This window comes from Heterocephalus glaber, unplaced genomic scaffold (genome assembly GCF_053883595.1).
Source record: "Heterocephalus glaber isolate CG9 unplaced genomic scaffold, H.glaber_assembly_v1.0 deba00001472, whole genome shotgun sequence".
Taxonomy (NCBI): domain Eukaryota; kingdom Metazoa; phylum Chordata; class Mammalia; order Rodentia; family Bathyergidae; genus Heterocephalus; species Heterocephalus glaber.
In genome coordinates, this window is record NW_028258315.1 from 59,178,080 (window position 1) to 59,194,351 (window position 16,272).

Consider the following 16,272-nt stretch of genomic DNA (forward strand, 5'->3'; position numbering starts at 1 on the left):
CAGAGGATTTAAATATTTCTGGAGCCCATTTCTTCACGTATATTCCTGGCAATGTTGACCATATAAGAAATGTATTTCAAGCAGAAGAATCACAGGATAAAGGGAGAGGTGAATAAAAACTTTGAGGGAACAAAAGTAAATGCTTTCATTTCAGTCTTATTCAAAAATATAAAAATGAGCACTTAGTAAAGGAAAGGTACTGTGTTGAGTATCTTATGTAGGTTAGTTTATTCTTAACCCTGAAAGATATGAAGGTCTGTCTTCTTACTTGTAAGGGAGGTTCAGAGAAGCTGTGTATGCTGCTTAAGGACATCCAGCTGGTAACTGATGAAGCTGGAAGTCGCACTGAGGCCTTCTGAGTTTGCTTTTCCAAGTGTCCACTCTTTTTAGCCTTCTTAAGCCAGTTTGGACAGGTGGAGAGAAAGAAGATGGTGAGTGGGGATGAAAGAGTAGCTTTGCAGGGATAAAGTTTACAGACTTTATTTCTTGATCCTATTTTTCTCATAGAAATACAGTGAACCTTCAAGTAGGACCGGCCTGACACAAACAACTTTGGTTAATTAGGTTAATGGAAGATTCATCTGCCTCTTGGTATCTATAGCCTGTACCTTGGTAAACATCCAGATTCAGCAGTAATGACAACCAACTTGGTTATAACCAACCCTCGGGAACTCATAGAGTTTGTAAGTCAAGGGTCCACAATATGCTGAAAAGGGCCCAGAGGTCTATATTCTTTATCCTTGATTAGTAGTATAAGGTTTATTTTAATTCATTTTAGAAAACAGTCACCTAAAAACAGTGTCAACTTATTTAGGCAACAGAAAGGATGACAGTACAATTAGATTGAACCCAGATTTGACTGCTTGCTGTGTCCCAGGCACTTTATCAGATTCTGGGACACTCTGGTAGGGAAGAAGACAAGAGAGTGACAGTGGTCGTTGCCCTCATGGGTTTGTTAGTTGGTGAAGACAAATGAATAAGCAAAAAGTGGATAAGCAAGGCTAGGACAGAGGTGGTGAGCTCAGATAAGCTGACTAAGGTGCCAAATAGAGAAGTGCAGTGGGGACATCAGAGTGGGCTTTCTACATCAGTTGGGGGCTGGAAAGGTATGTGGGAGTTAGCTACAAGTGGTGTGATGCAGAGGGAGCAGAATGTCTTACATAGCAGGCACAGCATGTACAAAGGCTCGGGGCATAGAGGCATACATGCTTGGGGGCTGGGAAGATGTTTATGTGTCCAGAGTATAGGTGGGTGGGAGGAAGAGAATGGAGAGGTACAGAGGGAGGCAGGTAGGGCAAGATCATGAAGAGTCTAAGAGGTTTTGAAACATTTTAAGGAAGGGGATGACATGGTCTAATGTTTGTAAAAGATCATTCTGGCTTTTGTGTGCAGAATAGATTAAGATGGCATCAGATAAATGAGTATTAAGGCTTTGTAGAGTTCAATTAAATGATACTGGTAGACTTGGGTGGAGGTGAAGTAGGATTAATAAAAGCTTAAAAGCTGTGATATTTAATGTTCAATTCAACTTCTTTATTCTTTTGACAAGTTTTTACTGAGCATTGGTGTTGGAAACATATCTCTGTGTATAAAACATCTCAAAATAGATCTCTAGAATCCTATGAGGGTGTCCTGTGAATGTGGCCTGTGAGGGTATCAGCTAGGAATCATGCAAGTGTGAACTTTAACTGAGGTAAAGGTTGGAAAAAAGAGATCCATGGGGCAGAGAGCTGGAGAGAGTGGGTAAGATTTCCTGGTGCAGATGGTAATTGCATTGAGATTGGAAGGAGAGTTGGGTTTCATTACAGAAAAGGATGAGAAAGAGATGAGAGTATCCTAGGCTTGAGAAAAATACATGGACAAAATCCTGTGGCTGAGACAAGAAGAGAAGGGAGCCAGGAAGGGAGCCAGGAAGTGTCACTAGGCTTTGGTGGTAGTGATGAGAAGTGTGTACAGAAGAGGAGCAGGTTGGGAAGGCAGATTAATTATTTTTGGCACATTGAGATCTGTGGGCAGCAAGGAACAGAACCCTAGCAGCTGTTGGCTGTGAGGTACAGATTTGGGAATCCTCTTCATATGGAGGTAGCTGGAGCCAGCAGAGTACCTGAGAAGACCCAAGGAAGGAGTAGTGAAGGCAGAGAGTAGCACAGATGGTGAAGGCCACCACCCCTGGCTTCTCATTTGGTCCTTATGTAGGAATAGAATCAAGTGTCTCTTTTCTTTACATATTACTCAGGAGAAATTTCAGTGGAGAGCAAAGGTGGTGTGAGGCTCCACAAAGCTGTTGCAGCCTTTAGCTGAAGGAACACCTTCCAAGGACAGCTGTCTACCTTTCCTGCCCTGGTCAAGCCACTCTGAAAGAATCGTGTTTTCACTGGTGCTGCTGTCATCAAAGTGGTGGTAGAAGCTGCCATCTGATAGTAATAGCTTTCATAAATGGAGGCCCGACTTCACGCAAAGTGGTTTGCTGAGTGCTTGATGAAAATCGTGTGCCGAACCTCATGATGACCTGCTGGTGTGAGTGCCCTTATTGTCCCCAAGGTACAGGCAGGGAAAGCGCGGCTTAGGGAAGTTCTGGAACTTACCTGATGTGCTGCAGTGAGTAAGTGGCAGAGCTGGGGTTTGATGCTTCTGCTTACCAGGAGGTGAGGGGCACCCTTGAGGCCATGCTGTGTCAGGAATGGGGGCAGAATAATGGACCTTAAGAAAAAGAGCAAAGGCATTGGGAGAATATCTGGGAGGCTTTCATGGATTTGAGGCCTTTGAGGCATCAAGGAACAGAAGAGTAGCAAAAGTTCTGGGCTGTCCTTTTGTAGGAGAAGGGAAGGAGTAGTTTTTCTAGCAAGGCTGTTTGAACATGTAAGCGGCTCCTCTGCCAAGGTTTTAGCACAAGATGAGACCATTCAGAGATCTTCTGTAGGGATTCTGTTATTGGGGGAAGAGAAGACATTACATGCTTTATAGGGTTCCTTCCAGTGTTCATTCTGTGATTCTGTGTGTTTTGAAAGGCCAGCATGCTCCGTGGTGAGAGTTGGGTATAATTCTGTATTGTTCAGCATTTTTCCCAGCAGGGAATTATGGAGGATAATTATCTTTCCTAACGTAAAATATATCACCACAGGTTGTACAGGAGATTATTTATGACAATACCCAGCTGACTTATACAGGGCATCACCTTGCTGTTAGGAGTTTACAGTTTTAAACCTTGGGATCTTCCAGAATTTCACTTTATCTCTTAAGGAAGAATAATAAAAATAGCATTGGGCATTGTGCTAGCCACTGTACCAGGAATTTTTCAAACTCTATCTCATTTCTTTCTTACAACACACCCTTGAAGTATTATCCCCATCACACATATAAGAAATAGAGGTTTATGTGGATTTAAAAGCAGCAGTGGGCTAATAGTAATCGCTCATGTTCAGAGAACCAATCTGAGGCTAAACCACTAAGCTTGTTCTCCTGTATGTCAGACACAGACTGTTACCAGAAAGGCGCCCTGGGTGTCCCTGTAGTGTTGGAAGTCTCAGGTTGGCAAGACTCCGTGGGAGGTTGGTACAGGGTCTATTTTTCTCATAGGTGGTCCCCTGCCCTTGTGTGAGTGACACGGGAGCTCTGAGGCAGCTGCTAGAAGCTTGCAGGCACAAATGGTCCAAGATCAGATAAAGAGCTGCTGTCCCACCCTGCTTCTGAACAACAGGAAGTCTTCCTGAAGATTATTCCCAGACCCATCACTCTGTGGGGACCTCCTCCCCTCCAGCCCCTGAAGTCTATTCTTGTGGCTTTCCTGGCCTTTGTTTTTCTACCAGGACATCGTTGATAATTATACCAGGGGTCTCAGCCCCTCCTCCACCTCCTCTTACTCTGCTCCATTAAAGTAGGCAGGGAAGACCTTCAGACGTTTCCAGAAGAGGTTTCTTCTCCTTGGTTCTTTGTGAGAGAAATCATTGCCCAATCCCCCTGGGGAAGAATCTGTCCTCCTACTCTTTTTGGTTGTTTTTTAATTGGGACCCCTGGCAGATTGCCTGGTTGAAGGATCATGAACTATGGTGAATGTATTGGTCTGATTTTTCAGGAGGAAATGTAAAATGTGGCTAAAGGTTACTTGTTCAGTTGTGATGTCTACTTAATAAGTACATTGGTGAGAAAGAAGATGCTTAATATTTTTTTCTCACTTATGAAAGTTTTACATGGCTAAGATAGAAAAATTAGGAAATACCACAGAAGAAAATTAGGAAGCAGAATTGTAGGTAAAATAAAGCAGTTCTCTATAATAGTCTCATCACCCAAGAATAAGAACTATTAACATTTAAGCCTGTGTTCCAGGAGTTATTGTTAAATGAAGAGTTAACTTGACCTTGGTTGTAACCTTGGCCCTGCTGTTTGCTAATTATCTATGACTTGGACATCTTGACCTCTCTGAGCCTTAGTTTCCCAACAATAAAATGGAAATAATGGTAGTGCCTTTCTAGTGGTGTAGTCATAAATTTTCAGTAAGAGAATGCTTATAAAGCCCTTAGCACAATGGTGGACATGATAGTGCTTGACAGATGTTAGCCAATATAATAAAAAACGAAAGTTACACAGAGTCTTGCTGTAGAAATGCAGTGTCCTGTTGGAAATAGCTGTGGGCAACATTGTTACATGATGCTTTGCCATTCTACAATACAAAGTTGTTTGTGCTTCTTTGCATTGAGGGACTGGAACCTTTCAGCAAGATACTCTGGTGATAATGAACGTTCAGAAGACAGCAATCATATTTCTCTGTGCTGGCCTGGTGTCTACTGAGGACTAATGCCCATTCAAAGGGCAAGCCTAGAAGGAGCATGTTAGTTATTGGATGAGAGGCTATTCCTCTTGTCCCAGCACATACCTGTGCTGTTACATTTGGCCATTTCCTGTTGTTCTTCTGGGGAGGCTAGTGTGTGCACATACAAATTTGGTCTGACTCAAACTTCAAATACATTGTTTTCCACTAATTGGTTCAGGGGCTGAGAATGTAGCTCAGTGACAGAGTACTATTGTTGCATGTGCAAAGTCATGGGTTCAGTCTTCAGCACTAGGAAAAAAATCATTTTGTGCATTCAATGGTCTGCTTTTTATCATTTAAATTTATATCACTATTGGACTGAAGACATAGCTCAGTGATATAGAGTACTTGCTAAGCATGTGCTGGCTCTGGGTTTGATCCCAAGCACCACTACCACCACTCCCCCCCCCCCCCAAATTCCAGAAGTGCACTTTCTGGCCCCTTATGATAAAGCTTTTGAATATAAGCTCATGAAGGAAATGTTAATGCCTTTGGTGTTTTCCATTGGTGCCACCTTTGTGGAGTTAAAATATTTTGGCTTGCCTTTAGGTATAACATCTAGCTAGGAAGAAATGACCCAGTGATTGACATAATTCCAGAGAGCAGTACTTAACAGATTGTTGTCCTTTTGCATGCTCTTTGTGTGTCTTTCCTCCAGGTTTAGAGATGATGACTCTTGTTTGACAGTTTATTCTGTATTCTCAGTTGCTGCCTCCCTCTATAAATAAGTTTGTGTTCAATGAAATGCTCTTTATCTCTCTAGCAGTATCTGGGTTGTTTGGGGAGAAAAATTAGTTTTTCCCTGTAGCATCTTATGAGTAGGGAACTAAACGTTAGTGGTTTGCTTTTGGCAACTAGAATTTCTGCTAAGGCAGAAGGATGCTCCCTGAAGTTTTCTGCTGATCATTGCTGCCTAATTCTTCCAAATGAAAATTTGGCACCCAAAAAGCAGCTGATGGAGAGAGAATATTTTTTCATATCATTACAAGCCTTGTTTTTTTTTGGGGGGGGAGGATGATTTCTCAGAGGGGATCCTGAATAAACAGATGGGAAAAAAAAAAAGGAGAAAAAAAAAAAACCAGATGGGAAAAGGTTTAAGGAAGTCTAGGTTTGGGGGAGGAGACCTCTGCATCTATGCACCAGTTGGCTGAGGACACATTGGAGAATTAGCTGTAGTCCACACTAGCACTCAGTCTTCCCACATAACTGAGTTTGTTTTTTTAAATGTCAGTTTAGCTTTTTACAATTGGCTCCCACTCCTCAATATTTATGGCCCCCGATGAAAGCTGTTTTTATGAATCACTTCAGTATTTTTGTTGATATTTGTGTGTGTGTGTTTAATGATTTGTGGGCTGTGTAGAGATTTCCTGGAACTTAGAAGTGTTTTCTGGGACTGCCTCTGATTCACTGAGTATTCTGGTCAGGGAGCCTTATTATTCTTACCGAAGTACTGAAGGGTTTGAGCCAGGTGCTATCCATGGATTTCTCTCTCTGGAAGTTTTTCTTGATGAAGGAGAAGAAAATACATTTCAGTAGCATTTGGTGAATTGTGTACAATTGTTGACTTTTAAAGACCACTAGGGCTTTCTGGTTGTTACCAGGTTTCCTTTTATTAATGTCATTTTGTTGCTTTGGTACCTTGGCCTCTGTTGGATGGCCTTGCCAGACTCAAACTTTATACCAGGTGTTTCCTTCTGATTTAACATTCCCTGAGGCGAATTGAACATGTTAATGTTTCCTAAGTCAGAGTTTCCAACTCCTTAATCACTGCAAAGTTCTTGGCTGAGTTCCCTGCAGTCTTTATATTCTCTGTTTATTATTGAGGGTCCTCAACTTGCAGAGTCTGATTCAGGCGTGGTTTTGTTAGAGACAAATGCTACTGTGGATGGAATATGCTGAAATGAAATAATATATGGGAAAATGTTGTTGTATATATGCTTACTTGGCTCATGGAATTGCCTGCCTGTCACACTTCTGTTTAAATTTGACTTTTAAGTAAGGCACTTTAGAAAACAGCTAAGCTGACTCTTGGTGACTTTTTTCCCCCTGTTCAAGCATTTCTTTTTCTTCTAACAGTTTTGCACATTTTACTTTGTCTAGGATTTTCGAGAAAGACATGTCTGATAAAATGTCTAGTTTCCTACATATTGGAGACATTTGTTCTCTGTACGCGGAGGGATCGACAAATGGATTTATCAGCACCTTGGGGTAAGAACATGCGATTTCTCTTGCAGCAGGATGTGTTTAAGACATCATAACATCTGCTTAAAAACTATGATTTTTAGACTATTAGAGAAAAGGAAGGGGATGGGGAGTAGATAGAGGAAGGTAAGGGAGGGAAATAGAGGAAAAGGGTATGATCAAACTGTTATATGCATGTATGAAAATGTAACAATGAAACCCATTATTCTGCTTAATTAATATGCACTAGTAAAACCCTGATTTTTCTAAGATGAAAAGGTTACCATTTTACTCAGCTTTTTCAAGACAGTCAAGATCACAAATACCAAACCCCATGTTAGCTAAGTTTAACCACTTATACAAAAGCATTTCCTTTTGTCAGCTTTGAGAGAACAAGATGTCATTAGTTAGGACTCTATTAATTCAAAATTTATTATTATTCACTCTTCCTGTGAAAGGGAAAAAGTGCTGAGTATATAGACTAAAGTTTAAGGATTAATGTTTAAAGTCCCAAAGAAGTGTTCCTTAGTCTTGTAAAGCTCTTCTTTTCAAATAGTGCCTTAAGTGTAAGATAAGCAAAGATTGTAAGTTCTTGGATGCTTATGTCTTTTCTCTGAAGCAGAACCTTTTCTACTTTAAATTGCCAAATGCAGTTGCCAAAAGTTACAAATTGTACAATGTTCTGTAAATCAGAATTTTGTTCATTTGTACTTTCTTCGATCTTTATTTATCTTTTAGGATATGAATATATTATGTATTCCTTTGGTTATCTTCTCCCTTTTCCTCCTACTTCTGTTGTCTAGGAGAGGAAATGAGAAGTGAAAGGCAGAACAGCAGAATGGAGAATCAAGATAGTAGACTCCAGAATAGTCAGGAATGGTCTATATTGTCTTTGGTAGGACAGGGTAGTTAGGCCTTCGGTGGCATTGTTGAATTTGTCAAGAGCTGGTTTCAGATAAATGGCCAGGGAGGCAGGCCGACAGATTCTCCAAAAATCTTATTCTCAAAGCAACCAGAATCTCCATGTTAATTATAACTATTATTGAACTTGTTTGTTTTCTGGTATTTGTGCAGAGTGAGTATTCCCAGACTCTCACTCAGGTTACTCCACCCTTAAGGAAGAAATTATTTCCGATTCAAAATTTTATCTCAGACATCCACTCACACTATGAAAATTTTGTTTTAGAACATCGTCGAATAAAAATAAGTCATTTGTAATTACCTGATCAACAAATCCAGTGATGATTTCTAGATGTGATCTCTCTACATTGTAGACTCACCATCAGTTTACCTTCTATAGCTTTTAGCAAACAGGCTTCCTGCTACTTATGCCTCTGTGCCCCTTTTTCCCTCTTGTCTGACTCTTTTCTTTTTCTGTCCTCTATGGTTGAGCTTTTTACCCTCCTCTTATTTTTCAGCAGTGACTACAGTAATATACAGAAGCGGTAAGCACTATATGAGCCCCATAGGTGTTCACTGTGTGTCAGGCATTGTACTAAGTCCTGTGCCTATGGCATACTCTAAATCCTTAAACACCTTTTCATGGTGAGCTCTGCTGTCATCACTGGGTATGGAGGCAGCACCTCTGCTCTTGAGAGAGGTGCAATAATTTGCTTAAGCTTTCATAGCTCAGGAGATTTGGGTCTGCACAGCTATAGGTCCCTTCACAGGGAGTTCCTCCCTTCCCTGGCTCCCCCCACACCGCACCCCCCCGTCTGCCCATAGCCCTGTCTGGATTCCCTGGCAAACTTCAACACCACCATGTGCCCTTCTGTCCTTAGGGGCCCTATTTCCCTAGTCACTCAGGGTGTCTTGCATGCAAGTCACATACTGAGCCCCACTGAGCTCCTTTTACTTCCTCCTTTTCTTCCAGAATATCCATTCTTCCTTTTTTTTCTTACAGTACAGGACATTGAACCTGTGGGTGCTCTCACATTATGCTACATCCCCAGCTCTTTTTATTTTGAAACAGGGTCTCACTATATTGCCCAGGCTGGCCTCAAACTTTTAGTGCTCCCTTCTCAGCCATCCAAGTAGCTGGGACTATTTGTGCTACCACTCCTAGTTAGGACATCCATTTTAAAAATTCCTATGATGTCCAAACTCTTTGCCTTATATTTTTTCCCCAAGTGTTATAAACCAATAAAAGGAGATTTCTCCCCTCCCATGTTAAGTCAGGAGGAGTGCTTTTTGAGCTTTGGGCTGTAATACTTGTTTCAGCTGAATATTTCCCTTTCTACTTGCACATATTTGAGGCTAGCACAAATTGACTTGAAAAATTAAATTTGATCCCTTTTTTGTCTTTTATTTTTATTTTTTGTTACTGGGGGTTGAACTTTCAGGGCCTTCTCACTGAACTACATCCCTAGCCATTATTTATTTATTTATTTATTTATTTATTTATTTTATTTTATTTTTTTATTTTTTTGTTACCGGGGATTGAACAGGACCTTGTGCTTGTGAGGAAGGCAGTGGAACCACTGAGCTAAATACCCGTCCCCTTTTTTATTTAATATTTTAAGGCAAGATCTTACTAAGTTGCCTAGGCTGGGCTTGAACCTGTGATTCTCCTGCCTCAGCCTCTCCTTTTAGTACGTTTTCCTTTTAATATGTTTAATGTTTACGGATCACCAGTCATGGCCTCAGTGAATGACTGCCAGTCTTTATGCGACCTGGTGTCTGTAGATGAAAAGTGGTTACCTCTATTGCTTTATTGACTCACTGAGCTTTAGAACTCCAACAGAGCCTTGAAGAGCCTGCGAGACATGTGTGCTAGTCAGTGGTGTGCCTCTGAATCACCTTTGGAATCTGTTAAAAATAAAGGTTCTTGGGTTCTTTTCTGGAACATGGCTTAGGTAAGCCTGGGGATGACTGGGCCCTCAGTATATTCAGGAACACTCATGAATATCTCCCTACTTGAGAATTCTTAAGACCAATTCTTTCATTTTGCAGACGAAAAAAATGAGACCAGGAGGAATGAAAAGACACAGTTACATTATGCTGCTATTAGGGAGCGTCACCTAAAATCTAGACTCAACTGGGGCCCTTTCTCTCACTACTTCTTCCCTGATTGAGAACTTGATTAACCTTGCCCTGTGTGGGATTCTGACACCCCCCCTCTCAAGTGTTTTGATAGCTTTGGTGCTATTACTGTACTTACACTCACAGGAGCCTGGGGTGGGACTTTGAATGTATACATTATATTCTTGATTTTTGCAAAAGGTCTCAGACTTTTGGCCACACTGTCCCTCCCCTTGATGAACAGTGAGGTCTTGTGTTTTGAAGCTAAAGGAGGCAAACTGCTGTTTGGGCTCCTCTGGACATTTTGAGTCACCCACCAAATAGATTCTTAGCTGCAGTCTTAGGCATCTTCTTGGCTGCAAAGCAGGGAGCACACTGCCTTTATGAAACCTGTAGTCCATTGTACTTTTGGAGTCAGCCAGGGAGGTTGAGAAGATGGAGCAGGAGAGGCAAGGATTCCCTGGACCAGAAAAGCTTATATGTGAGGCATGAGGCTTTGGGGAGAAGGTGAATCTCAGAATCAGGGTCTTGAAAGAGGGGTAGGATTTTAGGGAATTGTCTTAGTCACTTTCTCATTACTGAGACATGATACCTGACACCCAAAACTTAAAGGAAGAGAGGTTTACTTTGGTTCATAGTTTATAGAGGTTTTTAGTCCATAGCTGGCTCCAAAACAAGATGGCATTGCAGAGGGGCAAAGTGGAGGAGAAGCTGCCCATCTCATAGCATCCAGGAAGGAGAGAGAGAGTCGAGGGGAGGAGCTGGGAAGGGAGATATACCCTTTTGGGTCATGCTCACAGTGACTTGCCTCTTCTGACCAGGCCCCACCTCCTAATGGCAAGTCAGCTACAGTACCCCATAGTCCAGTCACCTCCAGATTCATGAAGCTATGATCACTTGAGGCTTTAGGGGGCTATCTAGACATAAACCATAATAGGGATGAAAGGGAATTTTGAAGGAAAGAGCAGTAAGAGTAAAGACTGAATTTTTAATAGTACCTTGCATTTGTGGTAAGAGGCAGCACAGACTAATGGAAATACTCCAAACCATAACATGTTAGCTAGGAGCAAGTTCCATGGCCACTTGGAAAATGAGCCAGTTCTTCCAATACCAGTTTTAAGAATTTGGACAAGTCATGTTACTTCTTTGGGTCTCAGTTTCATCATCTGTTCAAAATTATATTTGTAGTGGTTTTTTTAAAGTATTGTGCAAGTTAGATGGACCAGTTAAGATTTTAAATATGTAATTTGGGACTGGTTGGTTTGTAATGTTTTTGTACTTTCTTCACTAATTACTTATAAAGCTCCAGGCCCTCTCCTATTTCTACTATTTGCACTGGGTTCCTGCCATGTGAAAATGCTCTGCTCTTCATCCTCTCTCCTCTATTTCTACTCTTTCATTAATTTCAATATAACTTCTCTGCAGCTTTTCATGTGATCTATCTCAGGCACTTTTGGTTTCTGGCTGTATTATTTTATTCCTTCTCTTACAAGCCTTAGGTTATATTATCCTTACCAGATTTTAGGGCTCCAGCAGTACCCTTGAACTCACTAAGAGCTGAAGCCTGGCTCATCTTCATGTTCCAGCACCTGGCACAGTGCCTGGCACCAATTGGCTCCTCAGCTGTGATTAGTTGAATACATTGACTCTTTGCTATGTCTTCTGACTTTTATCAGTGGTGCATAATGTGCTCAAATCTCAATGTGGTTCAGGGTAAAGGAACTACAGAAAACAGTAGCTCAATAGGTCCATCATGGAAGTGGAACCTGGGGCTTTTGGATTATGTTTAAGTCCATGCATAGGAGACCTCTGTTGTAAATAGTTTGCTGGCAGGTAACTGTAGCAGTCTAAATTATACACGGGGAAAGCCCTGAGATATTTGATTTTTGCGTAGTGCTTAGGGTTTTATTTTCCAGACTTGGTTTGATATAGCATTTATATGTGTCTTCTTTGCAGCCTGGTTGATGATCGTTGTGTTGTGCAGCCAGAAGCCGGGGACCTTAATAATCCACCTAAGAAATTCAGAGGTAAGATGGTGGCCTTGCTGGAGTGGTCATCTTGATTCACTTGAAAATTCATGAAAGGTGTTGCTGTGTGTATTTGGGCTTTGGTTTTGGTAACCAATGATAATTTATTTATGTGGCTTCTTCAGACAATGATTTCAATTCTAGGCTTTATAACTTCCTGGAAAATATGTAAACAAATTTAGTATTGGTGTCAAGACTGGCATAGTTTTTATTAGGTCCTTAATTTGTCGATCAGATGCCTGTTGGTAAGTGCCAATTCAGTAAAGCTTTTCATTTGTGCAGATTGTTTTTCCAGACAAATAGGTTTAATGGATCCAGTTACAAGGAACATTTGCTGTTCCAGCATATCTCAGTATCCATTTGGGATACTGATATTCTTAGATCCTCCTAGTGGAATGAGGCATTCTTGATCATGCTCTTGGTTTTGAGTTAAAAGAGACAGAGCAGCTTTCCTGCCAATGTTGGCTTTCTTTTTAGACCTTTTGCCTTTGATGTCTTTCTTGAAAGGTAACTGAGTTCACTGCAGATGGTATTTAAAATATAGTTGCTATCTTAGATGATGACCACTTTGTTTTTGTTTTTGGTGGTCATGGTAGTTAATGACTGTCAGTTCTAGCCATACATTAGAATTATCTGGGGAAGATTTAACATTGAGTAGATGCTCAGGGTCTCACTCTAGAACAATTAAATTAATCTCCAGAGGTTGAGGTAGGGGCATTAGCATTTTTAAAGGCTTCTTGAGAATATATAGCCAAAATTAAGAACTCACTGGGTCAGGTATTTGACTCATGGCCTCAGTCCCAAAAGGCTCTAGTCTTGCCATGCAGATTATATCATTTTAGTTATAAGTTCTTATTGCTGAATGATTTAGAAACTGACTTTTTGGATGAAAGCTAAAGAAATTAGAATAAAATAGAAGGCAGACATTCAGATGGGGAGAAGCCATTTGGAAGATGTTTGGTGTTGAGGTGCGTCCAGTTGGAATGAGACTATCAAGAGGTTTTCACCTGAGGATTAAGGGAAACTATTACAACCCCCCCCCAACCCCCAAAACTTGGTGATGTAGGTAATCCCTGGATAATAGGAACTTGAGGTAACTGTTGCCTCTGCTGCCTTTTTCTTCTTCCAAAATAAAATTTTGAGTGCAGCAGAAATGAAAGACTTGATCCAACCATAATAATGCAGTCACTCAGAGTTAATTTTCTACTCCATGATTGATTGACTCTGCCAGTCACTTTGCTGAGGTTGTTGCTTGCATTAGCTCAGGGAATCATTACCTGGGGAGGGGATTGATGCACTGAGAGTGAAGTGCTTCTTCTGGGATCCTCTAGCTGGGGAACGGATGGAGTGGGAGTTTGGTTCTCAATTTTGACTGCACAGGGAAATCACCTGGAGAACTTTAAAAAATGCTGATGTCTGAGTTCTACCCCAAAGGATCCTGATTTAATTGAGCACTGGGGTTTTTGAAAGCTTATCAGGTGATTCTCTTACCTAGCCAAAGTTAAGAAGTGCTGTTAATAGTGTATGAACTATAAACTATCAACTTCATTTCTTAGGGAAGAGCTAGTGAGGCCTGACTTTTGCATCTGGGACCAAGTGGAAGAATGTATGCATTTCTTCATTTTTGTGGTCAGAGCACTTAAACTCTTAGACATTTAAAAATATATACTATATTGTTGCTGTGTTTAGTCACCATGTTTGTAAGTAGATCTATTGAGTTTATTCCTCCTATCTAAATGAAATTTTGCTTTTGATCACATCCCCTCAATCTCCCAGCCCATCCCAGCCCCTGGTAACCAGAACTGTAGTCTTTGCTTCTACTAGTTCAATTCTTTAAGATTCCTTATATAAGTGAGATTGTGCAGTGCCTGTCTTTCAGTACCTGGCTTATTTCACTTAACGTAATGTCCTGCAGGTTGTTATCAGGAATGAGCCAGTGGCTGTTTGAATACACAGTTAGAACATTCAACTAAGTAGGGCCATAGCAGGGGAAGTTGGAAGAGATAATACTTTTTCCTGGGACTAGGGTAAAGGTGTCTAATGCTGGGACATATAGCTGGTGAATGATTTAAAAGGAGTGCTTGGAGATAAAAGCCTCTGATAGAGGCTGTTTGGCAACAACCAAAGTCCTTCTATGGCCTGGCCTGGTTCTATAGATGGTCATATGACAGTGGCTTGATTTGTTGATTATATTTCTCAGTAATTTAAAAATAAAGTTTTCTAGGTTATGAGCTGCTTTGTACTTAGGGGAAAATCGCTTCAAAAAAGGCTATGCTGCAGGCTTTGTGGGTGTGGGTCAGGATTTTTAGCCTCTGTGTACTAAACCAAAGGGTCCCTGTTCCCAGGTGAGGAGCCCAGGCAGGTCTACCTGGGGAAGCCGCTGCAGTGCTGGAGAGGTTGGTTCCTCCACCATAAACTTGAGCAATGGGTATTTAAGATTTTTTTCAAAGTAGCCCTTCAACTGTAAATTTTTTTTTCCTGAAATGAAGAAAAATGATCCCTCTTTTGGAAGAGATTTGCTGGGTTTCCAGATAATAGTATGTTTTGAAGTTAAATTCATTTTGATGTTTAGAAATTGTGCATTGGGCAGTTGGGCAATTTGGAGACATTTCTAGTCTGTTTCCTTGCAGTGCCATTGCACCCTGGAGTTTCACAAAACCATGTGGAAGAGAGAGGTGCTGGCCAACAGCCCAATGAAATGGAGTCTTTATCTGAACATTCAGCAGAGCTACATTTAGTCATTTGGGTTTGCTCTTGCTTCTATTGTTTCCTTGCCAAGAAATTTTCTATATTGAGAACCATCATCACCTGTTCTTAGTAAATGGAAATCAAAGGCCCATTGATGCAGTGCTCCTCATGACTTCTGACTTTGGGGTTCTAATTTTGTGTGCTCCTCTTGAGTGCTCAACCCTTCTGGTTAATAACATAGGTCCTTGAACCAGGCTTTTTGGATTCAAATCCAGGTTTCACTAATTCTTACCTGTGTAACCCTGAACAAATTACTTGACTCTTATGAGCCTTGAATTTCTCATTTGTAAAATAGAATATGATAATAATCTCTACTTCCTAAAGTCATCGTGAAGGTTAATTGTGTTAAAACTTTAGTACTTGATGAAATCCTGTCAGTTGTAAAAACATGAAGGGACAGCTGGGGATTTAGCTCAGTGGTTCCGGCACCTGCCTGTCAAGTGCAAGGTCCCGAGTGTTGGATCTCTGGTACCAAAAAGCCCAACAAAAACAAAAACAAAAAACATGGAGGGACTTTTATGTTAAGTGAAATAAACCAGGCATAGAAAAACACGTGCTGCATGACTGCACTTCTATGAGATCAATAAAACGTTGATCTCATAGAAGTTGAGAGTAGAATAGTGTTTACTAGAGGCTGGAGGAAGCAGCAGTAGGAGAGAGAGAGATTGGTTAATGGGTACAAAATTATAGTTAGGAGAAAGAAGTTTTGTCCTATTGCATAGTAGAATAACTATATTTATTTTGCTGTATATTTTTTCTTTGTTTTTTTCTTTGTTTCTTTGTTTTTTTGAGATAGGGTCTCGCTATGTAGTTCAGGCTGGCCTTAAACCTGTTATGTAGCCCAAGCTGGCCTTGAACTGGTGGCAGTCCTCCTGCCTTAGTGCTGGGATTGCAGATGTGTGCCACTATGACTGGATTGCATTGCATCGCGTATTTCAAAATAGCTGGAAGAAAGGATTTTGAATGTTTTCAACAGGAAGAAATGAGTGATAAAGGACTGTGGATGTAGCTCACTGGTTGAGTGGTTTCCTAACAGGCAAGAGGGCCTGAGTTTGATCACCAGTATTGTCAAAAACAAAATAAAAGAAACAATAAATACTTAAGATGATGGATATACTGATCACCTTGATTTAATCATCATGCAATGCATACATAAATTGAAACATCAAATTGCACTCCAGAAATATGTATAATAATTATGTGTTGATCAAAAATAAAAATAAAAAAGTTAAAAAATGAGAATTTAATGCTGAGGACATCTGGCCCTTAGTTAAGGGCTCTGTAAGGTTTACTTGTTTTTTATCTTTGATTCCTAGTACTTAGAGCCTAGTACTCACAAATGGTAGTAGAAGGGAAGGAGTTATATTAGAATCAATTGATGAAATGAGAATAATTATACAGTATATTGTTACTCTTTTTGTCTTTAAATGTTTTGTAAGTAAGAATCTATCTACACATGGAATCCATGGGCCTAGATTTGAGGTCCAC

The 16,272-nt window shown here is 40.6% G+C and overlaps 1 protein-coding gene across 1 annotated transcript in view; it reads left to right on the plus strand.

The window, feature by feature from the left end:
* Positions 1-16,272, plus strand: part of Itpr1 (inositol 1,4,5-trisphosphate receptor type 1) — a 336,388-nt gene that overhangs the window by 15,601 nt on the left and 304,515 nt on the right. Inside the window, exons 3-4 of the mRNA XM_087181363.1 lie at positions 6,908-7,015; positions 11,966-12,036. Coding sequence (XP_087037489.1) covers positions 6,924-7,015; positions 11,966-12,036 — 163 coding nt within the window. The 5' untranslated portion in view covers positions 6,908-6,923. The remainder of the gene's footprint in view (positions 1-6,907; positions 7,016-11,965; positions 12,037-16,272) is intronic.